The sequence below is a fragment of the Danaus plexippus genome, chromosome 4 (assembly GCF_018135715.1).
Source record: "Danaus plexippus chromosome 4, MEX_DaPlex, whole genome shotgun sequence".
Taxonomy (NCBI): domain Eukaryota; kingdom Metazoa; phylum Arthropoda; class Insecta; order Lepidoptera; family Nymphalidae; genus Danaus; species Danaus plexippus.
The window spans coordinates 1,761,194-1,784,547 of NC_083538.1; the positions used below are offsets into that span (position 1 = coordinate 1,761,194).

General features: G+C 36.3%; 2 protein-coding genes and 1 long non-coding RNA gene across 3 annotated transcripts in view; 2 read left to right on the forward strand and 1 right to left on the reverse strand.

Annotated features, from left to right (window-relative positions):
• The window catches only part of LOC116768843 (1-phosphatidylinositol 4,5-bisphosphate phosphodiesterase classes I and II), a 52,118-nt gene extending 35,207 nt beyond the window's left edge, over positions 1-16,911 (forward strand). Inside the window, exons 8-21 of the mRNA XM_032659689.2 lie at positions 1,681-1,943; positions 4,153-4,301; positions 4,589-4,787; positions 5,269-5,426; positions 6,408-6,545; positions 6,797-7,030; positions 10,052-10,228; positions 10,313-10,468; positions 10,632-10,743; positions 10,808-11,009; positions 11,208-11,340; positions 11,516-11,650; positions 11,769-11,888; positions 12,619-16,911. Coding sequence (XP_032515580.2) covers positions 1,681-1,943; positions 4,153-4,301; positions 4,589-4,787; positions 5,269-5,426; positions 6,408-6,545; positions 6,797-7,030; positions 10,052-10,228; positions 10,313-10,468; positions 10,632-10,743; positions 10,808-11,009; positions 11,208-11,340; positions 11,516-11,650; positions 11,769-11,888; positions 12,619-12,654 — 2,212 coding nt within the window. The 3' untranslated portion in view covers positions 12,655-16,911. The remainder of the gene's footprint in view (positions 1-1,680; positions 1,944-4,152; positions 4,302-4,588; positions 4,788-5,268; positions 5,427-6,407; positions 6,546-6,796; positions 7,031-10,051; positions 10,229-10,312; positions 10,469-10,631; positions 10,744-10,807; positions 11,010-11,207; positions 11,341-11,515; positions 11,651-11,768; positions 11,889-12,618) is intronic.
• A 927-nt stretch (positions 16,912-17,838) lies between these two features.
• Positions 17,839-21,259, forward strand: LOC116768371 (malate dehydrogenase-like). The gene is made up of 7 exons (XM_061524416.1): positions 17,839-18,208; positions 18,302-18,505; positions 19,010-19,204; positions 19,308-19,505; positions 20,015-20,147; positions 20,344-20,518; positions 20,983-21,259. The coding sequence occupies exons 1-7, from the start codon at positions 18,056-18,058 to the stop codon at positions 21,128-21,130; spliced, it is 1,206 nt and encodes a 401-aa protein (XP_061380400.1). The 5' UTR covers positions 17,839-18,055; the 3' UTR covers positions 21,131-21,259.
• Positions 20,974-23,182, reverse strand: LOC116768375 (uncharacterized). The gene is made up of 3 exons (XR_004353375.2): positions 23,082-23,182; positions 21,418-21,557; positions 20,974-21,101 (listed from the first exon to the last, which is right to left on the reverse strand). It is a non-coding gene; the product is annotated as an uncharacterized LOC116768375 (long non-coding RNA).
• Between the last annotated feature and the right edge of the window lie 172 nt (positions 23,183-23,354).

Below are 23,354 nucleotides of genomic sequence, written 5' to 3' on the forward strand. Positions count from 1 at the left end.
GCCCGGATATTCTCTGGTTTTGTGGGATGTGTTTATGATTTAAATTTTTGCGGTATTTTTTTGACGCGTTCCAAATTTAACTTGTGTTTCTGCTTTCGTGATCTGACAGAAATACACTGATGGTAATTTTTTTTTTGACAGATTTTATTCTTTTTTTAAATCGTGCTTTTATGAGGTTTAAATTCTTGTTGATATTTGCAATGATGAATATCTTGGGGTCAACCTGAGGCTATATATTCAAAATTCAATGTGATAATAGTCTGAGATATATTAACCACTAACAGCCATTATTGCACCGCTGTTATGATCCATCGAAACAATTTCTTTTATAATTCCAAAGGTTTTATTTCTAAGTAAGATCTGGAAAAATCAATGAATGTTGTAAATTGAAACAAAAATGTTAAAAACAATAAATAACTAGACCTACTTCATTACAATTGTTTCCTTTAGAGCATCCTATGAATACTTTTAATAGATTTTTATCAGATAATAAATTAAAAAAAATATGTAAATAATGTTAATAATATAACACAAGCAAGATTCGAACCAGCTACATCTATATCTCGTTATACAGATATTAATGTTTGTTTAACAAAATAAATTACTTTTTTAACGAGTTTGTAATAAGCATATCTTAATTCATTAGCACATTAATTTGATAGTAATCACAATTACAATAATTAGTTGAGTACTCAAGAGTCTCGTCTTGATATTGGAAATTGATTTGAAATTAATATAAAACAACAAAAATATTTAAAAAATTATATGTTACGAGTAATGAGAACTAAAGACTATCGCGATTAGTCATTTTAATAAAACTTATATTTTTCGGATTTACTTCGCGTTTTTAAGTATTTTAACTACATATTCCCGACGTTACGGTTAGTTTGCAGCAACCGGGATCACTATCTCGTCTGCCCGTGGTCGCGGTTGCTGCAAACTAACCGAAACGTCGGGAGAAAGTAGTTTTTCAAAATAATAAAACACGCCGAGTATAATCCGAAAAATATTAGTTTTATTTAAATGAATAATCGCGATAGTCTTAGATCTCATTAATATTAGTTTAAATATATTTTATTACTTTACTTATTTAGACAACGATCGACGAAAATATTGAATCTTCTTAAAATTTAAGTTGTTTCATTACAATATTATGATCAGAATTAAAAAAGAATCTTTTTTTTTTATTTTTTTATAAACTCTTTAGTAATCGCAATATATTTTAAGAAAATAAAGTATTTGATTCCATATGACTGTATTAAATATTTTTTTTAAAGGAATAAAATATATGTCTAATTTGGTTAAAAAAGTTTGACTGATTGCGATAGTTTACTGATTCTTATTTCGTCTGCCCGTGATCACGGTTGATGCAAAGTGACGGAAACGTCGGGAGTATGTAATTAAAAATGAGACGAAACCTCTCAGCATTCCATGGATTCACCGTGCGGGAGCCGGGTCCATCGTTGTAGGGAGAGGAGGTTCAATAGCGCCTACGACTTGCGATCCAGGTGTAGGTTTAAGGGGCCCCTAACAAACGCGCGTTACCTCACTCCACCGTCCAAGCTCCTCTTAACGCGTAGTATAGTTTTATGAATTCGTAGTAAATCCGAAAAATATTAGTTTTATGGCGATAGTTTATTTCTTCGGTTTTTGTAAACACCTGCATTACAAAACCACCAGGTGTGTAGAGCTGGACTTCTGGAACGGCAGGACGGAGGAGCCGGTGATCGTTCACGGTTATACATTTGTACCTGACATAAGTGCCAAGGAGGTGCTGGAGGCTATAGCGGAGAGCGCTTTCAAGACCTCCGATTATCCTGTGATACTCAGCTTCGAGAACCACTGTAACCCTCGCCAGCAGGCCAAGATAGCCAACTACTGCAGAGACATCTTCGGTGACATGCTGCTCGATAAACCCTTAGATTCACACCAATTGGAACCAGGTCAGTTTAAGTTTGATACGTTTATTGTTACAATATTGTTAACTTAGTACGAAAGTTCAATGGCATCTGTTAGCTTTTGTAACAATTTTGCCGAATCAATTCTTTTCTTCATCTGAATTTAGATGTTTTGCTTAATACCAGCTTTGAGATGATATCCCATTAGTAGAAGGTTGCTGCACGTTTCCGTCATTATATATAAGATATCGCTCCTTCATTATGAAGCTGGCAGTTACTTAAGAATCTTCGAAGTATTCTGACAATGCTCTGAAAATTTAAACTTTACTTTGCGAATTAGATTCGATTTGTAACCGAATTAAAACTCGAGATCCAAAAAAATACAAACGAATCCTTTTATTTTGATGCCTTGAGGATTTTTTTCGTAAAAATATATATAAGTTATACTAATTTATAAAACTTATAAAGCCGTTTTGACGCGTTTGAAGTTAATTCGCCTCGAACTGAGGGCTCATTGCCAGCGAACCAAGTAATATAAAACTTTTTGAAGTTATTTAATCTTAATTTTAATTTGAATGTTCAAAACTAATCCTTTCCAAAATCTGTGAGAACTATTTAATTGGAATGCGACGTAAAGCGAAAAATGCTCAGTTGGTCACATACATGTTAAGCATGACACAGTACTTAAGATTATAATTGATCCAAATTGAAACGTTGACACTGGCAAAACATTATACGATTCCAGTGCGAATGAAGCCATAGCGTAAAAAAATATTTATCAACGTTCAGCATTTGATTATTTTATATAAAATGTTTATATTCAAGAAACTTCATATTGACCGTTCCAAATAAGGAAAAATAGATAAATTATGGGAGTATTATGAGGTAATTCAAATGATCATAGATAAAATAGATTAACACGTGAAATTCTAAATATTATTATCTCTGAATATAATGTGGAAGGTATTTTATGCTCGAGAAAATTTTCACCAACGAGTGAAAAGGCACTTTCAGATGATACGTTTTAAATTTGCTTCTAGTCTTATAGAGTGGATCTTTTACGTTTAAATATTTCGTCTCGTATTAGTTCCTGTTCATTCAGCTGGAGTTTTTAATGTTTTTAAACTAAAGTATATGTTGAACATGTAAGTTTTATCGCCGGCCCTACTTTACGATATCCGTATGGTACGTAGCGTGTCGCGTGTGCCATCCGCGTCGTAAATATCGTCTATTACATGGAACCCATAACGCATCATAAACGATCAGTCTTGGAGCGTATTAAACAGCTTTGATGTTAACACCTGACGTTGTATACACAAACCCACACTAGCAACACTGTCAGCTAAGGCTCGTTTCACACTTACGTAATTGCATTTACAATAAATTTCTATTAATGTAAATCAATGAATTATAGAAACTATAGTTTTATCTCATCTCACTGAAGGCAGTTTCTTATTTATATCCACGGTTTTATTACGGTGGCTTCTATAGATCTATATACTAGTATTCTTTATGTAAGATTTTTGATGAAATCTTCTACAAATGATATTCAGAAGCGATGATTCGCCGCTGTCTGTGTGTTATAAAAAATCAATCCCTTCCATTGAACTGATTCAGCTATTAAAGCTGTATAGGCTGTATATTATAGGTCATAAAACTGTTTAATAGCTTTTAAACAGCTCTTAGTTTTATTGTGCTGTCTTTAGTGTTGCTGTCACCTCGTAAGTTTTTTATTGGATCGTGTTGAATGCTCGCACTGAGATTATTAGGAATACGATCGTGATTATGTCACGTCAACAGTTTGTGTTGATGCGATGCTTATTTTTAGTAGCATTCAGGTTTTTATATTGTGTCTGATATTGGACCTTTTGAAGAATTACTTGTTTCGTAATATAAGGAAATAATATATATGTTTAATGCAACGCTGAAAATACGTCACTGAATTAATTATAGAAGTCAGATATCAATATGGTTATCACGAGATATAATGGTTTTTAATTCAAAATAACATATGCAATAAATAACTGTTAACGCTGCGTCTGTAGTGACGATTCAAACTTTTGCCGAGCGGACAGGAGGTTACAATATAATTACTCGCGTTGTAGAAGTTTGAGTATAACGAACTAAATTATATGTGATTTTATTGACAACAAATGGATGGCAACTGACGAAGACATTATTGGGTACCGTTAGAAAATTATTTATATATAACCTAAGTGAAGATTGCTGTTCGTACATTCAGTTTATTGATTAGGAGGAGAGCTCCCACCACCGAATCTATTGAAGAATAAGATTATAATAAAGAACAAGAAGAAACATCATCATCATCACAAGAAGGAAGATGCGAGGGGTTCAGAGAAAGACGCGCTGCCTCAGGGCAACGGAGAGGTGGCTCATGTGTCGGTGAGTTGGGGCGACGATAGTATGATGCATATAAAAGTTTGTCTGTTTATATTTTCAACTCAATCGCATAAACTATGTAAATAGGATATTTTTGAAGAACTCAAATCGGTCACCAAGATCCCACAATCGTAAACTAGACAAGCTAGCACATCTTATTTTTAATTTTAAATGACATACTTACATTATATAATATTTAAATCATTTTAAAAATGATGATGATTTGAGAGTTATTTTTTATCAATATATTGTGTTCTACTATAAAGTTAGATATATCCTATGATATTTAGGTATGTAAGGAATCTTCGTCCTCGGAGTCATCAGAGTCTTCCTCGGAGGAGGAAGGCGGGGAGGAGGCTTGCGAGCCGGGGGGTGAAGGGGAGGGGGCTGGAGGGGAACCGGCCAGGGAGACCCACGCGGCGGCTGAGATTTCAGCGCTCGTGAACTACGTACAGCCAGTGCATTTCTCATCATTTGAAAATGCTGAGAGTGAGTACGACAGAGGAATGTTAAGAGATAAAAATAAATACTATTTTGTTAGTTAGCGATAGTAATAATTAGTATTTTCTACGTGTTTGAGCTGTAAATTGTAGTAGACAATAAGGTGTGAGGGTTTCTAGGGGATTCGAATGCTGTTAGGTTCGCAAATATAAATTTCCATTTGGATTGTTACTTTAGTGTCGGCTAAAACTTGAAATAAACGCTTGTTTCCATGAAGGATATATACAAATCATAAATTAGTCTTTATTAGTTATAATAGAATGAAGTTTAAATCGTTTCCATGTTTTAAAAATAATTTACTTCGTTCGAACTTGTACAAAATCAAGTGATGTAGGGTTATATCCGTTTAAATATCCTCAAATACTATCCTGGGTAAGTTAAAACCTTAACCTGGCGGTCAGACTCAAAGTCATGATATGATACAACATGATACTAATGTATCTGTGCTAATCATTAATGATGTACACAGAAAAGAATCGCTTCTACGAGATGTCTTCGTTCGACGAGAAACAAGCCACGACCCTGCTGAAGGAGAAGCCGATAGAGTTCGTCAACTACAACAAGCACCAGCTGTCCCGCGTGTACCCGGCCGGCACGCGCTTCGACTCGTCTAACTTTATGCCGCAGGTGAGTCGCACGAAACACAATCAGCGGTCTCACATTGTAGAATTACGTGTAAAGTCACATCTCATCTGCCAGTGATCGCTGTCGCTGTCAGGACACGAAAATGTGTGATATATTAATGAAACCGCTCAGTATACACAAAATATAGTCTCACTGGAACATACATTCGCGAAAAACTTATATATTAACTCATTCTATGTATACATTATTTTCATTAATACGTTATTTAAATGTCAACAATCCTCACCATCAGTGATATGTCACGGTATATGTGCGTATGATCCTGCGTGAGCTACGTTCATTAAACGATGTATTTAATAAAACCATGTAATTTTACTACCAAAATTAACAAATAGTTTTATTCGCTATACAACTTATTTGTTTTCATTATAACTGTTGGCTCTTCAAAATCTTAATTATTTTCAAAATACCACCAATCTAATTATATGAGGTGGCAACCAGAGGTTCCAGCAAAACTACGAAACTCACTTATATGTATATTATAATACAAATTACATATTAAAACTTACAACCTATACCTAAGACTAGATAAGATGTTAGGATAGCAATCCCATGCCATAGCTTGTGTGGCATCAGGAATCTTCTGGTTCACACGGCTTGGTGTTCGTTCCGCGGAGTCAGCGGCGTTACTCGTTATATTATATTTTATCCCTACAACGATGTGTCCCCGGCGATGTTAATTTTCTTTGATATGTCGCCCGTACGTAACAATCTATTCAAAGAAACTTAAAAATACACACAGAAGATTGTCTAAGTTGAGGGAGGACTTGAGATCAATGAATGAGAGATGGCAGTCTCGGTTACTGTACATGTTCAATGGGGGAACTCTTAGATAATTGTATTTTGACCAGCTTTTGACTGAACGTAAATAGGAATTATATAAACATATGTGTTCTGTCCCTAAATAGGGATGTAGGGTGGCTATGAAGTATGTGGAAACTATATGACATCATAATTTCTCAGGTGTTCTGGAACGCTGGCTGCCAGCTGGTCGCTCTCAACTATCAGACCTTAGACCTGGCGATGCAGCTGAATCTTGGCACCTTCGAGTACAACAGACGCTGTGGATATCTCCTGAAGCCTGAGTTCATGAGGAGGAAGGTCTGTTATACACAAACTTATCTTATTATTCAACTAATTAACGTCTAACATAAAAAATACCTATATTTGTCAGTTTTGTTTTTGAATTAGTGTCATAGAGTATCACAGAAACGCCAGTCTCTGCACTGGCTCAAGGTTCCTCTTAAAACATGGATTTGTTTTTCGTTCCACCTGAGTTTACACGACTCTAGACGTCACTAAACTATCATTTTTATGCATTAAGATTGGCCAGCAATATTGTGATGATATAGGATCGGCGCTTGGACCCGTTCGCTGAGAGTACAGTGGATGGCATCATAGCGGGTTCCCTGTCCGTGGCCGTGATCTCCGGCCAGCTGCTGACTGAACGTCGCACGGGGACCTACGTGGAGGTGGACATGTTCGGACTGCCGGCGGACACCGTGAGGAAGAAGTACAGGACGAGGACCGTCCCCAACAACGGCATCAATCCCGTCTATGATGACGAGCCGTTCGTCTTCAAGAAGGTAGGTTGGAGGCGGTTTTGGCTATATAGTGAGACTCACCTATGTATTTGTGGGTATCATTTGTATGAATCGGTTAGAGACGGACTTTCAGCTAACTAAAATGATAGGTGGGTATGCAGCTGTCTCGCGGAGTCTATTCACGTTTGCCTTGAACACAACGAAATCCTAAGTGACAGGAAACTGTGTGTGTGTGCGTAGCATTATTTGGTTCACTTGAGACCTATCAAAATAATTTAGGGTAGATGGACTATGAACGGCTGGACTGAGCCCGTCGCTGACGCGAAACGAGCTTCTATTGAAATAATTTTATATGTTAAGTAAGAAGAAATATGCACATGTTAAGTTTCTACAGCAATTAATAAACAGGAATGAGATGTGTTTCTTGTAGTGGGTTTCAAGTATTGCAAACTTGTTCGCAGACTTAGTTAAACAAATTACTAACCGTCACGAAAGTTATACGAGTTTGCGGTCTGTTGTTACAAGTATATTCGACTGTTAAACTTTATTTCTCTCTCTCTCTCTTTCTGTCTCTCTCGCTCTCTAAAGTGTACCCCGCATTTAAAATAAAAAATACGCTCACATTGATATTGATCGTTCAGCTTCTGGATATAAAAGTCATAATAGTGTTTGAATCAGCTCAACGTACCGACAGAGTTTTCCGTTTATTTTTCTTGTTACATCAAAAGTTCTGTTTCATCGAGCAAATATTTAGAGATAAAAGCTCGCCTTCAAAACTCCGAATGACTGTTATAAAATCTTTTGTTCCATTAAATAGCCGATATTTATAAATTTTTTGAATAATCTTCGACTACTCCGAGAGTTTTAATATTAATTCTATTCGTAAGTATTGTATAGTGGGTAGAAAACATCGCAGAAGTAAGTTCTGCGGCGGGGCTGAAGTTATTTTATTACAGCAGCGAGTCAGACGCCGTGTGCTTTGTGCTCGTAACGAAACTTTGCTTTTATTTTAGTTTGAAACTACGAAATGCATTGTTGGTTGGATGTAGTTTGTGCAGGTGGAACTCGCTCTAACCGACTGACAACTCGCTCAGACTGACTTCAAGAGTATTCTTATTAAACATAAGAAAAATAAAACAACAAAAAAAAAAACTATTTTAGATTGTAAAACTCTAATGTATTTTTTGAAGAAACATCTATATATATATATATTACTTCTACATAACGATTAAAATTAATCTGAACAAAAAATTTACAAGTATTCAAAAATGAAAGGGGTTGTTATACGTCATGTATATTACTCGAATAATTGTTTAAAATGTTTCAGCTTTTTTGGTTCATTAACAAATTCTTAATCAGAATGAAAATAATTCTTATAAAAATGTTTTTGAATTTAAGCCAGCGGCCAGCTTCTATTGGTTGAAAAAATATGGAATGTAAAATTCATAGTCGTATCTATCACGGGATTCGAACCGACTTCCTAGACATAAGGTTCTAATTCCTTTGATTTACTTTAATTTATGAAACCGATGTAATATTGCGCATAATTAGTAATTACCTTACACCGGAAGTGAAATGATTTTACACCAGCCAACCTTAGTCAAAGATAATTAATTACATACTTTGATAACACAAACTGGAGGCAATTTGATTGTGCTCCTGTGTTCCTGGCAATTAACTATTAAAATCTAAACTACGTTTAATACACTTCAATCATCATCATCATCTTCATCAGCCTATCGGAGCCCACTGCTGAGCAAAGGCCTCTTCTCACATGGAGAAGGTTAGAGCATTAATCACCACGCTTGCTCAAGGCGGGTTGGCGGTTCCAAACTTATAATTTGAAATGATGTTTTCCTTCACCGTCCGTCAGTGGTCTAAATATTCTTAGAAAGTACATATAACTCGGAAAACATCACATTGGTACTTGCCCGGTTTCGAACCCACGCCCTCAGACACGAGAGGCGGGCCTTTAACCTCCAGGCCACCACGACCTTATTTTATATGTAAATACATCTGTTTTTAACCTAAGTTCAAAAATTAAAACCATATAACATGTTATTTTTACCTTATAATTATTTTGTTCTCTTAAGATGCAGCGTCACAACATCAGTTGACGCTCAGACGCTGAGAATGTTCAGTCACGTTCATTGGATGCACTTTCATAGTATAAAATTATCGAAAAGATTATTAAGTGAATATATCTATGAAGTATGTTGAAATTATCGTTTTGAACTTATTAGGTAACATATATATACAATTTTATTTTTGGAGGGTAAATTAACTTTTTTTAAATAAAACGTATATTAACAACGCCAGTGCGGATTAAAAAGTAATTTTCAAATAATTGTAAAAGGACTCCTTTACCTTGACTCCTAACTTTTTATGAATACAGCAAAAAAGCTTTCTGTTTTTATGTATTCGAGATAAACTTAACCTTCACATGAGGCAGTTTATTGAGACCAAGGCCAAGCTGCAAGGAAACTTTATTCGTTTTATGTTACATTGGCACTTTGCAACGGGACGGTTTCTCTATACATGAAACACAATTGCGGTCGTATGTAAAGTACGACTGTCAGGTATCCATGTATCAAAAGCTTTGGATCAAGTGGAGAGAAGTTCAACCTGGCTTGTGATGTCCACAATTTGATTAAAACTAATCAAGATAATGATGATATCTTATAATGATAAGTCTTGATCACAGGCGTAAAGTAGCTAGACTTTGGGGATTGAATTCCCGATATAATACCTTCATCCCCTTTTAATACCGAACTACCAGACCCACGAAGGGCCTGTAAGTCCATCCTAAGCTTCAAAAAATTGGATTGGAACAGTTTGCCTGCGTCTGTTTTTCTTAGTACTAACAAACTAGACGTCTGCAAGGCAACAGTGAATAGGCTTTTACATAATGTCGTTCAAGTTATATTACTTATATTATTGGTTCCGTTTCTGTTTCGGGTTCTACTATATAAATTATTATTATATTAAACGGGTTCATAATCCATTGTGGGGTCAGTGATCTCCGTGGCACATATCATAACTGGGCGTTATCTGATCATTCAGGTGGTACTGCCTGAGCTGGCGATGGTACGTATCGCGGCTCACGAGGAAGGCGGTAGGCTCGTGGGACATCGCGTCCTGCCTGTGTTGGGCCTTTGCCCTGGATATAGACACGTAGGGCTTCGGACCGAGCTAGGGCTGCCGCTACCCGCCAGTCTGTTGTTGCATGTGCAAGTAAAGGTACGTCGGAAAATACTCTAATTAATATAACTTGTGCCACATATGAGATATTGTTATGAAAATATAAATTTATGTTTTTTCCAGGATTATGTTCCCGGTCGTCACAGCGAGCTCGCGAAAGCTTTAGAGAATCCAATCAAGTATCAGACGGATATGGAACGACGAGCTCACCAGCTGGCCGTACTCACAGATGACACGGAAGAACCGCGAGCGGAGGCGCCGCCCCCGCGACCGACACGCGTGAGTATAGCAACACCCACAGCCATGAAGAGCGTCCAATCTGTGAATTACCAAGTAGTTGTACCAAGCGCAGTTCCCTGAAGACACGGTGATCAGTGAAAACTCATTCATTTAGAATATTGTATTGTTTTTGTTCTGAATCAAATATATGGAAATAATACAGGTTCTCGGCATCGGAAACAAAAATGTCGATGGTAGTCCCATCAAAACTGCTGTCGAGAAAAAGGACAATGAAATAGCGACTGTAGCGACGGAACCCGAAAAAATACTACCAGGTACTGACAGGCATAACATGTTCATGTGTTAATGCGCTATATGATATCACACGAAATATTTCAGAGGAGAGCGAAAGTAAATTCAACGGCGGCAACGAAACGCAGGAAGATATAAACAAGACGTTGGAGGAGTTGCTGAATAGCAAGATAGTTAAGGAGAAGAAGGCGGACTTAGCGAGGAAACTGGACGCGCTGAGGAGGAAGAACACCAAGCCTCGACCAGTCGCCGCCAAGTTCTTTGTGAAGAGACTATCCACGAGGAACATGTAAGAATTCTTGTAACTCACCGCTCTATACTAGGGTTGAGCGAGCATTCATTAAAGACGTCCCCTTTGTATTCACAAGTATCCTGGATTAGAGCAGAGATTGAAACTAGTTTAAAAAACAGTTTACAAGAATTGTCGATAGCTACAGTAGTAATATTATTTGTGGCACGGAAAGAGTAAGCTGTATATAATGTATAGGGCGGAGGAGACGGAGGATGGTGGCGGAGCTGAAGCGGAAAGAGAGCTGCGGCTGCGCTACCACCACGCCATATACGCTGCTCTGGACAAACAGCTGAGGCTGGATCACCACCACCAGATGAAACACCTCACCGTACGTACAAACACGACCATGATATTCTGTAGGAGCACCTATGCTGTCACAGTATACTGTCTTTAAGCGTCGACGCGGTATATTGGCATTTATTTTTATTTTATTTCAATAGAACAGATTTTTTAGCTCCGTTATATTATAATAAGACCAAGGTAAAGGCGTTAATATGTTTCAGGAGTCGTTGGACCTCCAAAAGAAGGAGATATTGAATCGGTTGGCGAGTTCCAGGAGGGAGGATGTGAAGACACTGGCGAAGAGTGCGCGGGACAAGGACGAACTACTGAGGAGGAAGAGGGAGATAGACTCAGAGGTCGGTCACAGCAGTTATGGAGCTAATAGTCGACAAAAAATATATACATTGCTATTACATAGATAGTGTGCTCTTAAAATATGAAGAAACCTACATTAAATATTTTATATAAATGTAGTCCGTGAACCGCGGCGTGACGGAATGCTCCCGCCTGGAGAAAGCACACAAGCTGAGCTGCGAACAGCTCTTACACGCACACGAGAGACTGCGCGCTGCGCTGCTCAAACATCGCGACCAGGTACGAACACTTACTGACGACATACACACACACACACACACACATCCACACACACACGCACACAAACATTATCCCATTCTCTCTCACATACACACACACACTTTCAAGTATTCATACATATCCCTAGACATGATGTTGTTTCCTCTCCCCTCAAGTCGTATCAGAGTACACTAACTGTAGTTTTGAGAGTTCTCTTGATTGTAACCAATTCCTTTACTTTCCACAGATTTGATGACAACTCTTCCACATGCTTTACCCTGTTTACCCTGTCCCTGACCCTGTTCACTGCTTGTTTTAGAATTTACAAACTACAACTTCCTCGATCGTATTTTCTATGCTGTATTTCATTAATCACGTCTCCTCAGACAGTGTTCCCGCCAAACCTGTATTTTCCAATAAATCTTTCTCATACTAAGCTGGTAAAAGTCTCAGTATCTTCCTAAGTCCCGCTTCATCGGATTTCGTGCACTTTTAAATAAATGTATAAGATATTTCGTTACTATTAAGTTGGACCAAAGACTCCGTTTCTTCACCGGTCAGTGGAGACAAGTCAGATTTTCTCTTCCCAAATATTTATATAGACCGCATTTTGGTCTCTGTCAAACTCACTCTGACACTATGTTATTGCGTCGTATTAATTTTCGGGATAGTTGTATAAAGATTAATTGAATGATTCCTTAATTATTTATGTATATTTTCCAGCTGTAAATGTGTGGTGTTTGTGTTCCAGGAGTTGCAGGAGTTGAAGCAGCTGTGTGGCGGCTAGTCCGCCGGCCCTCGCCCCCGGCCTTCGCCCCCTCCCCAGAACATCTGTGCGCCAGTGCGTGTTAATTTCCTTTAGGTATCTGTGATATTACCTCCTAAGGAGCTAAGCGGGTAACCTCTGGCCTCCGCAATCTCATAGTTTTAGTTTCGTTCTATAGCGTTAGTGCCGAGTGACGTCATCGGAGCCCCCAAACATAACTCGCTGTTGCATTTAACTTTACACCCGTCGTCTGATATGAATCAACATGGACGCGCTAGTCAATGGGACATGAAAAGTATTTTAGCACAAATAAAACACATACTACCCTCACCTACTAGCAGGTCGCCCTGTACGAGGATCGGTAACTTGCAAACATACCGTTTCAAAGCACGAGAGGTATATAAAGACATGATCTTAAATCGTGATAAATATACCGTCGAAACGTTAGTTTGACTCGATGTCACAGACTCGTACTAGGGATACAGACTATAAATACAGCCACACCCACAAGACTAAAACAGTATAACAGAATCGTGTGAACTGAACGCACACGCCTGAAGCACAAATATTATACAGTTGAATGCTGTCTACGGTTTTCATTTCCCCATATATGTTAGTTCCCACACAGGTGATCGCCAGCCAACATTCCACTGTGAGTCTAGTCGTTCAACAGATCTGAGTGAGACGAGTGATTTATGTTAAGACAACCGTTTGTGTTAAACCCTAAGCCAGCCACGGACCGATCTCGTTTGTTTGTCGAAGGGAATATTTAATGATGATGTTGCTGTTTATATGATTGCTCAATCGCTTTAACTCGCGACGCGGCGTCGCGGCGCTGCCGTCACATTTTAATTTATGTCTTAAAATAATATTTCTATGGAGGACGTTTATCATATTAATATATATTGTTTTCAGTACATACGTTTGATATATTTAAAATATGGCGTCACGTACTTAAATAATTATAGTTTCTCTTCAATGTTAGCGTCTACGCGGTTTCCCTTCTGTTTAGATTTAAGGCATTAGTTAGTGAAGTTCCGTTGGATGTTTTCGATCCGTTCGTTCGTTCGATGAGCCTGGCGGGGCTGAGCTCGGCGGAACTACACTAGCCGAGTGCGTCGTCGAGACCGTGCAATAACGAATGATGAATAAATCGATTATTGGTAATCGATTCCATCACAATCCAAGTGCCATGCCGTTGAAGACCTTCGTACGTTAGGACTTTTCCAATGTATAGTAGATGAATAAAGTTTTTTATAAATATTTCTCGTGCCGTCGGATCTGTTATTTTTTAAACGTAACGTTTTGTACACCTTAAGAAGCCACGAATCAAAACAGGGAATCTCTTACTATACATCTCTATAGAAACACGTTTGTAATCTGTAGCACTTATATATTGTATAGTTCGTTCGTTCTTTCTGTCGTTCTTTCGTTCACTCGTTCACTAGTTGAATGATGTAGGTTAAAGTAAGTCATAGAGGAAGCCTTGTACTTGTAAGCAGTTGATGTTTCGATTTAGCTGAGAGTAGTTGTTGATGCGGCCGATAGACGAATATATAGCGGAATAAAGTTAAGTAAATGATGCGGCTCATAATGTTACTAGACAAGAATAATATTCAGTTTAGAATCAGCTGGTAGTGTTGTAAAGTTGAAGAACATCGGTAGACATCGGTAGTGACAGTCACGGAGGTAGTTGGTAGGTGAATGTTATGAGTAGTTCGCGCCACCTCTTGCCATGTGTCACTGTATGTATGTCAGTTTGTTCCCATATACCTCAGAATTATTTGAAATTTCGGCCTAAATTATATGTTTAATGAGATACATATATCCTCAATGTAACTCGCACTCGACGATTCCAGTTCGGTTTTGTTTTTCCTGATAACAGCTCGTTGGATATATCAAATAATGGCAACACTGTCATAATATACATGAGGTTTGTTCAAAATACGCACATGTGATGTGATTTAAATAAAATTAGTAGAAACTTCATTGATCCGAATGATCTCTTATAGTAAGGCGCGTTCACACTGACCGCGTCTAGTACGGCTCATGTTCTAAGGTGTATGGATATCGTGACTGCTTTATAACATCTGTGTAAACTAGGTTGAATCTCCACAGTTCAAGGTCGAAACTTGTATGTCTCGTAATTAGTGATACCTTTGCCAATTAGTCCCCTAAGAATCGTATCGTAGTGAGCAGCTTTTATTTGCTTCTGATATATTTAATTGTAAAGATAATAAAATGATATATATGGACTAAGAATTGATACTTTTTTCTATATAAATATATTTTTTCTCGTTAAAACGTGGTAGGCATATGGTATATGGTTATAAAACTATATTTCAACCCTGGGAACGTCTTTAGGTCCGAGTTCAGATTCTAACTTAGCACCATGATACACGATTTCTGAACGAAGATACGCCAAACTGTCGGTGTTTAAGTTGTTGATCAGAACCCGTGCTAAGGACATAATTTTTCTTATATTTTCTCTAACATAAGAGCAATATTGAATTTAAATTGAAAATACAATGACGCGATAAGGATTCGAACTAGCGACTTGTGCGCTCAGTGCGGGTTAGCGTCGGCACCCTACATACTACATGAACTGGTTTTCATTAATAAAATACGCACATAATATTTATTTAGGTCATTGAATGAAAAACGGGAGACGCTTGGTATGTAGTGTGACGTGCAAACATGTGCTAGGCACACTGGAATACGTTTGTTCTCGATGACTTATCATTGTATGTCATCCGTACAAATATTGTTATGTGAAGTTTAATTTTATTTATTTATTATCTGAAAACTGTGTAACTGTACCGCGAAAACTAACTTTTTATAAAAAGAAAAATGTTAATTTGCACAAAAATATAAATAAAATTATAATAAGTAAGTTAAAAGAGTCGGTGAATTTGTAAGCATTTGGTAAAAAGGTCTTTCATCCTACTTCCTACCACATTAAAAATCTACTTTTGAATCTTTTTAGATGTTGGAATATAAAAACAATTTTTTTAATATATTTGGTCTCGCTAATATTCCCCCCTTTTTAATACAGATGCTGTATTTTCATAAATCTACAATAATGAATTTCCATGTTATCAAATATGTTAGATTTAGTATGAAATGCACATTACTGTAATATAGGGAGTTGGCTCCTGGCAAACGATACATTAGTATAAAGGTTTTTCTAAAAGAATGTAAGTGCAATAAATTTTTAATATATATAAGTAATGTTCTTAGCGACTTTTCCTTTTAAATGTTCGTCTTCAAAAAGAAAAAAAACGTTATCTTACCGCTTCCATTGTTATTTAGTAGATGTAAGATTTGTTCACTCCGCTTATATATACGACTTTGATTCATAAGAGTGAGCTAAATCAAGATAAATCAACATATATATATGTATATGTTCCCAATAACAGGAACATTGATAATAACACTAAGCGGAGTGTAACTAGTGATTGGCACATTTCTTATGATATACTTCTAAGTATTTCGAAATGGGTTGTGAGTAAGGAAGGGCTTTTGCACGTTATATTTAGGGATTTTAATATCACGGGCCGTCTAGTTTTTATATTATCTGTGGATATCGTCATTCATGTCATCAAATACATGTTATGTAACCTCAAATAATAACCACAGAGTATAAATTAAATGGTTTGTTTTTTTTTATCTATATTATTTTTTGTCTACGCACTGTATAGTTTAGGATTAATCTTTATTAATGCTTTGTTTTTTTATAACGTCAAATCGACTAACACGTTTGTCTATCATATATATATTTATTTGTAAATAAAACATGTGTCGGATGATTTATTTGTTTATATATATATTAATTAATAAAAAATCAAATATTCAAGGCATGTAGTGATATCGTAAAGACATCTAACACTTAACGTTATTGATAAAAGTCATCTCAACTGCCAATACAATGTTTTTGTACTTATTCGAATATATTATACGTTATTTAGTTCATAGATTTATTAATTATGTGGAGCTTTTATTTATTGTTTTTTTTTTTCAATCTCGGATTGTATTCTGTAGTTTTTATGAACAAGTAACTTCTGTGTAATATCACACTCGTGTAATTGTTTTAGGCGATGTTGTTTTGTTTCTTTGTTTGTTATTCTCCTGGACGGCTCTCACTCTGTATAGTTCTAGTCATTTTTAATTCCTGTGTTGTATGAATCCTCGTATGCCAGCGTCCGTAGACAATATACCCATTATTAATGTTACGTATCTATTATATGGAAACTTATCTATAAAATTTGATGTCTGTTCTATGTGTGTTTTATTTTAAATGTCCTTTTAGTTTATGAGCGAGTTTGAGAATATTTAAGGATAAATGCTTCTGATATTTTATTAATAATTGGAATATTCCAGTCGTGTCTGTCATTCTACCCGTCGCTGGGCAGAAATTAAGTCGTAGGCGATAAACGCAGTATGTCAGTATCAGAAACCTCACGCTTCCGGCTGTTGTGCGTGCCATGGTAGAGAGTGGGTCAAGGTGGTGTGCCGTTTCAACGTTTTGCGAGGCTGTGATGATCGCAAAGGAGGTGGGGGAAAGGGAGAGAGGGGTTTCTCCTTTCTCCCTCCCGCAGCAGACGGATCGGGCGCCGTGTTGTGGCCGAAATCCGGACATCATAGGGTGCGGCTTGCATATGGCAGGTTCGGGGCATCTTGTCACTCATAGATGAGTGTTGCGGCCGGGTGACGGCTACAGGATGGGTGATGCGGCCCGCCTGATCAACTAGTGGGCCAATACCTGTCGGGGGGATAGCGACGAATGCTTGAGCGATACCCTCCGATAGACGGGTACATGAGGAACGTGGGATGGTTTTTGAATCCGACAGTTCCCTTCGCCCTTCCCCGAGGGCGGTGGGACCCCATTAGGATAATCCAACCTGACACCAAAAAAAAAAATCAGTATCAGTCCATTCATTCTAGCCTTGAATACACCCATATAATAACTCGAAGGAAACAGACAGACAAACTTACAAACTTTCTCTGTGCCCATAATAAAGAAGGAAGCGTTTCGGTTCGTCCAGATACGAGGAAGATCTACAATGAAAGGATAAAGTGCATCGAGTGTCTCGTTGTCCAATGATGATAAAATACAACCATAATTCTTTAATTCCGTTGCCATGTTCTCGTGTAAAAATAATCGAGCCTTAAAAAGTTTTACTGGACTTTTTTTATCATTAAAAACTTTATCAATAAATATCTCTTTGTATTTTCCTGTCGATGTTCTTAATTTACTTGTCATCCGAATTCCGTATTTTGACAAACCCAAAAAAAGGATACGTCAACGATCAACAAAATGTAAAATAAGTAAGAAATATGTAAAGAAACAATAACATAGAACAGAAACTGTTGTACTCCACGAATTATAAGTAACAATCATTTTTAATAGTAACTAGCAAGCATGTTCCGACAAATGACGCTCCTCCTGAGATCAAACAATGTCTCATCGCAAACTATAGCTAAATACCAGAATTATGTAATGTCCGAGGCTTTGGCGCATCTCGAACGGGAATGTGAGAAATACTGTCCAGTTCCAAGATTTCCACCTAAAAAAGTTTGTATTATATAAAGCATTTTAACGTCTAGATGTAATTCTATGTTAGACGATTTTTGCTATATTAAAGTTTTTATCATTCTTGATGATAAGGTGACCGTTGTCGGCGCTGGTAGCGACGTCGGTTGTGTTGCCTCACTGTTCCTTAAACAGGAAAAGCTTATAAAGACACTGGCTTTATATGATGATGACCCAAATAACAAAGTACTTGGTATGGCTACCGACGTGGCTCACATAGACACCAGCACAGAGGTCGAAGCGTATCAAGGAAGAGCCTACCTAAAGACAGCCCTATGGGTACTGAAATATAAAATAATAATATTATACTACGAGAATTAATGTAACTTGTAAGCTACATTTTCATTTAGTGGATTATGTTGAAGACCCTACTTGAAAAGATCTTATCGAACCTACCCATGTGGAAAGTTTCCATGTTTACTACATCGTGGGTTCCTATACTGACCCGTTAATATCATATTATTATAGGCAAATGCTCGTCAAGAGCACATATTTCAGTAGGGTTTATTTTGATTTACGTAGTTAGGTAAATCAAATCTGTTGTTGATACCAGGTAAATATTCGTGACATAATGAGATCTAAGACTTTGAAACTAATATTTTTCGGATTACTACGCGTATTTTATTTCGAGAAATTTCGTCCGCCCGTGATCACGGTTGCTGCAAAGTAACCGAAACGTCAAGAGTATGTAGTTTTTAAAAATAATAAAATACGCGTAGTAATCCGAAAAATATTAGTTTCATTTAAATATCCGTGACCTTCTGAGTCAACACAATCTTCCAGGACGCGGATGTAGTTCTCATCTGCGGCGGTCATTACGTGATGCCGCCTTGTTGCAATATTGAAGACAGAGATCTCTTTTTCGAGAACCTCCAGCATGTGCGAACAGTGACCATAGCCTGCGCTGAATTTTGTCCCCACGCAATAATAGCTATCCAGACTCCCCCTGTTGATTGCAACTTTGCGCTATGTATACATGTTAGTAATTGTAATCCACGAACACATTAATCGAGTTCATATTTATACTCAAAATCTGAGTTAAACTAGCTGGTTACCGGTTATGACAATTGTGTATCCCCAGACTTTGCAACTAGCTAGAGTTTACGATAAGCGGAAGGTTCTTGGTGTAAACGCTATAAACTCTATGAGAGCCAACCAGCTGTTCTGCTCCATAACGGGATCTGACCCATCGACGAGGTCGACTCCCGTCATCTGTGGAACCGGCCGATGTACCAGAGTCCCTGTGTTCTCCGCTGGTAATGCTAGCAATTTCCCACAGGTATCGTATTTTGCGGAGTTCATTATGATTCTATTTTATGATTCTATGTTACGTTCCTATTATTCTATTATGATTCTATGTTACTTTCTTTTTTTGTACATTAGTTATGATGCAATTTTATTTTTTGAAGTATTCAGCAGTGAAATTCCAATATTACTGTTATGTTTTTCTTTAATAAAATTTACTCCTATAACAATGTTTAATCTAATACATTTTACTATCACATAGTTGTTTAGCTAAAACAATGCAAATGATTTCATGGGTGATCCCTAGAGGTTAGAGCTATAAAACAATTTAGTAACCTCCCATTATTCCCTTGAGAAGCGACTGACCTTTGATAAGTATCAGGTTTAAGGTCAGGCTTTACTGGTTAGCTTGAGTTACAGATCCATGTTAATCGATGTAATTTGAGAATGCCTAGTATAGAAATATGCTAAAAATTAACTTGTATAGGTATATTGTATTTACAGTGAGTAGATGTAGTTATTTCTTGTGTCCTGTTTCTATAGACTCAGGTTGACTGTCTTACACGTCTCGTAAGAGAAGCTGACGACATCATCTGTAAAGTGAAGAGTAACAGTGAACAGGGTCATCTTTCTATCGGCTTCGCCACCGCTAGATTTGTTGTCAATATAATGAAAGGTTAAAAATGATTTCTCAGAAACACGTTCTATGATTTTAAAATAATATTAATTTAAACTCTTTGTATTGGTCACAAGTTTTGGTCAAAAAGCTTCTTATTTTTTTGTTCAAGTCCGGTTTTCCTTGAATTATAAATTATTATATTTTTGGCCTTTACAAGTTCTATCTTAACAAATCGTCTGTATACATCTTAAAGGACTCTTCGAAAAACCAACGTTTATCGACAGCGCACTAGTAGAACAAGCGCATCCTGAAAAATGTTACAACATGACGATTTGTGCGACGCCCGTGACTGTTGGTAAGAATGGGATCCAGGATTATGCGGTACCCAATTTGAACGAAGCGGAGACAAGACTTCTAGAGGATAGCAAGTATGAGAAATAATTATACGTCGTTCATTAAAAAATATTTAAATATAGATCACATTAGAATAATATTAATTTGTTTGTGGATCGAGTTGGTTACGCTGAAATCATGAGTATTGGTCTGCAGTGTTTTAACATTCATTACATTTCAATTAAATTTAAAAACTTAATTTTTTTGCTGAGTACTCACGGCTCGTCAAAACTATTTCTGGTGTAGGTTCACGTTTCTAGTTGAGTAGTTGAGAAAATTTATTGGATAATCTATATAAGAGTATGCTGAGCTTAAGTATGAACATTCAAACTTCATACGAAGCGTTTCGCGTTTTTTATCCAGTAACTACCGTTGATACTATATATAATAGGCGAAAAATTTTGAATGAAAAACTTTTACATATTATCCCTACTTATTTAATGCAAGCACACTAGGCCATTAAATGAATTAAGATTTTGCTTGTACTGTATAATTTTAGATGTGATTTGGAAGACATGTTGAATCTTGGTCGCTGCCACGCCGTCGGTGATGAATACTTCGTCCATCCAGCAAAAATATGTCCAGGCTGTTATTGTACTCCCTGTAGAGTTTGCGAGCCTTGCATGAGAAAAAAAACACAAACTTAAATGTAACATGCGTAACAATTAAAAATATATTAGTCATTTTGTTTATTAAAACTGAAATTTATGAGCATTATGATGCTCGTAAAAACTTAAGTATGAATAAACTGAAAAATTGTATCCATCTTCTGAAAACGTTGTTTTTAATTTACAACCTGCTTGTATTATTTTAGTTTCACTCTAACACTTATTTCAAACGTTTATTGCTATTAAAAAAAACAGGTAATCTGTATGTTTAATGATTCGTTTTTTCTTATTTATTAAAGAAACATGATAAAATTCTTAATGCTCACGTGCAGTTTTTTTCATTGTCTTCAAATGATCACGTTTTTGTGTAATTGTGATGATGAGCGGAAAATTGAGTTTTTAAATGACTCATAGCATCCTGTTCTTACAAATAGATCGTCCTTTAACTTAGGATAATCGTAGAATACTATAAGGTAACAAATAAAATATTACATTAATGTTGGGTACTAATACATTCAGACATAAATACATATGTACATGTGAAAAAAAAATCCAGAATTGCTTATAATTTTTTTAATTTCTTTGTCCTATTAAACAGTTTCTTGCCTAAAAGATATGAGACATAATAAAAAATATACCCGTTGGATCCTATAGTTTACACCAAGAGCAATAAATACACTGCCGTCAAAAACGTGACTTACTTTCGTAAAGCGAAGTCTCAATTCTTATTCCACGTGACTGGTTTTGTAACACAACTTTATGAAGGCTTAGAAATTTTATTTTGAATACAAGTAGCGTTAATGATTCAGGCGTTAAATAAACATAAATTAACACAAAGTATAATAAAAATTAATTCATATTAAACTCAACTTACTATTTCTCTCCTAAACTTGAACTTGGTAATGTAATGTTCAGCTTAAAACGAATATTTCGACAAAACACGTAAAAGAAATGTTTAAATACAGTTTTATGTCTATGCGATGCCTACTACCAATTGCGACTTAAACATTTAATATGAAACTGAATTCATAGTACAAATTAATATTTATTTAAATAATAAAAGTCGAAATAATATACGTTGTAGTTACGGTGACCTTGTCGGGGCGAGGTCGCCGCGGAACGTTCCCCTACAACGCTTCATCCAATCTGTATAGGACCTGAGTTATAAACAGTGCGAGGGTTCAAACTTCAAAATCACTATAAAACTCACATAGTATACCGAGGATAGTATTTCTTAGCGTCATCATGATTTTAATTCATGCAACGACATAATTTAACGGTTTAAATTGAGGCGGGTGTACGTTATAGAAGTTGACTTCTTTATATAAATTTCCTTGTTAATTATATAACATCTTTAAGTCGCGGCTAAGGTGCTGTACTGTATTTTAAAAGTTGTAATTCAAGTTGAACAACCTCTTTTAATATTGTCATAGATAAAATAAAAGATGCTCAAAGTATTTAATTCTAAGTTCAATTGGTTCTGAGGGACGACGTCTTCTATGGTTTGTACCAATCCATTCTATTGGCTTTGACGATTTCAATGTCAGGAGCAAAGTGCAATAGTTGGTGTGTTTTTGTAATATAAATATATTTTATCGTGTGTATTTAACGTCTTAAAGATTATGTGGTTGTTACCTACGACTTTGATAGCATTTTCAAAATGTTTTCTTTATAAAAATATAAAAATCTAATTATTTTAGAAAAGATTAATTATATACCTTGTACTTAAAGCCTTCTTTTAATAAAGCTTTATTGATATTTCTTATCAAACAAAAACAGTCAAAGTTATTTAAAAAGCTTTTTTGTTGCCCTTCCACAACAGGAACTTAAAATTTCTATATACAAATAAGTGAATAGATTAAAATTATAAACAGACTCATTTTTCTTGATCTACGCTTTAATTTTGATGAAAAAAAAAACGTTTTAATGTTTATCCAATATTAGCGAGTGTCGAACTAAACTCGGGATGGAACAACTGCAAAGTAATTACCTGATTAGAGATGTTCAATGCTAATTGATGATTGGAGTCCATGGTAACTCCAAGTTATACAGGGCCTAGGTCATCTTTTATCATCTATCTCTTATTTCCCAATTTATTTCCTATAATACAGATACTAATTTAAAACGTTACCAAAATTGCAGATATGTAATAGGAATGTTAAATCTACAGATTGCAAGGCTACAGGTAGCAATTAAATAATTTGAATACGAATATAAATATATATACATAAACAAGTTATTGATGGAATACAATACATTAAGA

What these genes read in the sequence shown, in the direction of transcription:
- LOC116768371 (XM_061524416.1), top strand. Translation starts at nt 18,056, where the DNA reads ATGTTCCGACAAATGACGCTCCTCCTGAGATCAAACAATGTCTCATCG. An exon ending in ACCTAAAGACAGCCCTATGG is followed by an intron (nt 18,506 to 19,009) that starts GTACTGAAATAT and finishes ACAATCTTCCAG; the next exon opens with GACGCGGATGTAGTTCTCAT. An exon ending in ACTTTGCGCTATGTATACAT is followed by an intron (nt 19,205 to 19,307) that starts GTTAGTAATTGT and finishes GTGTATCCCCAG; the next exon opens with ACTTTGCAACTAGCTAGAGT.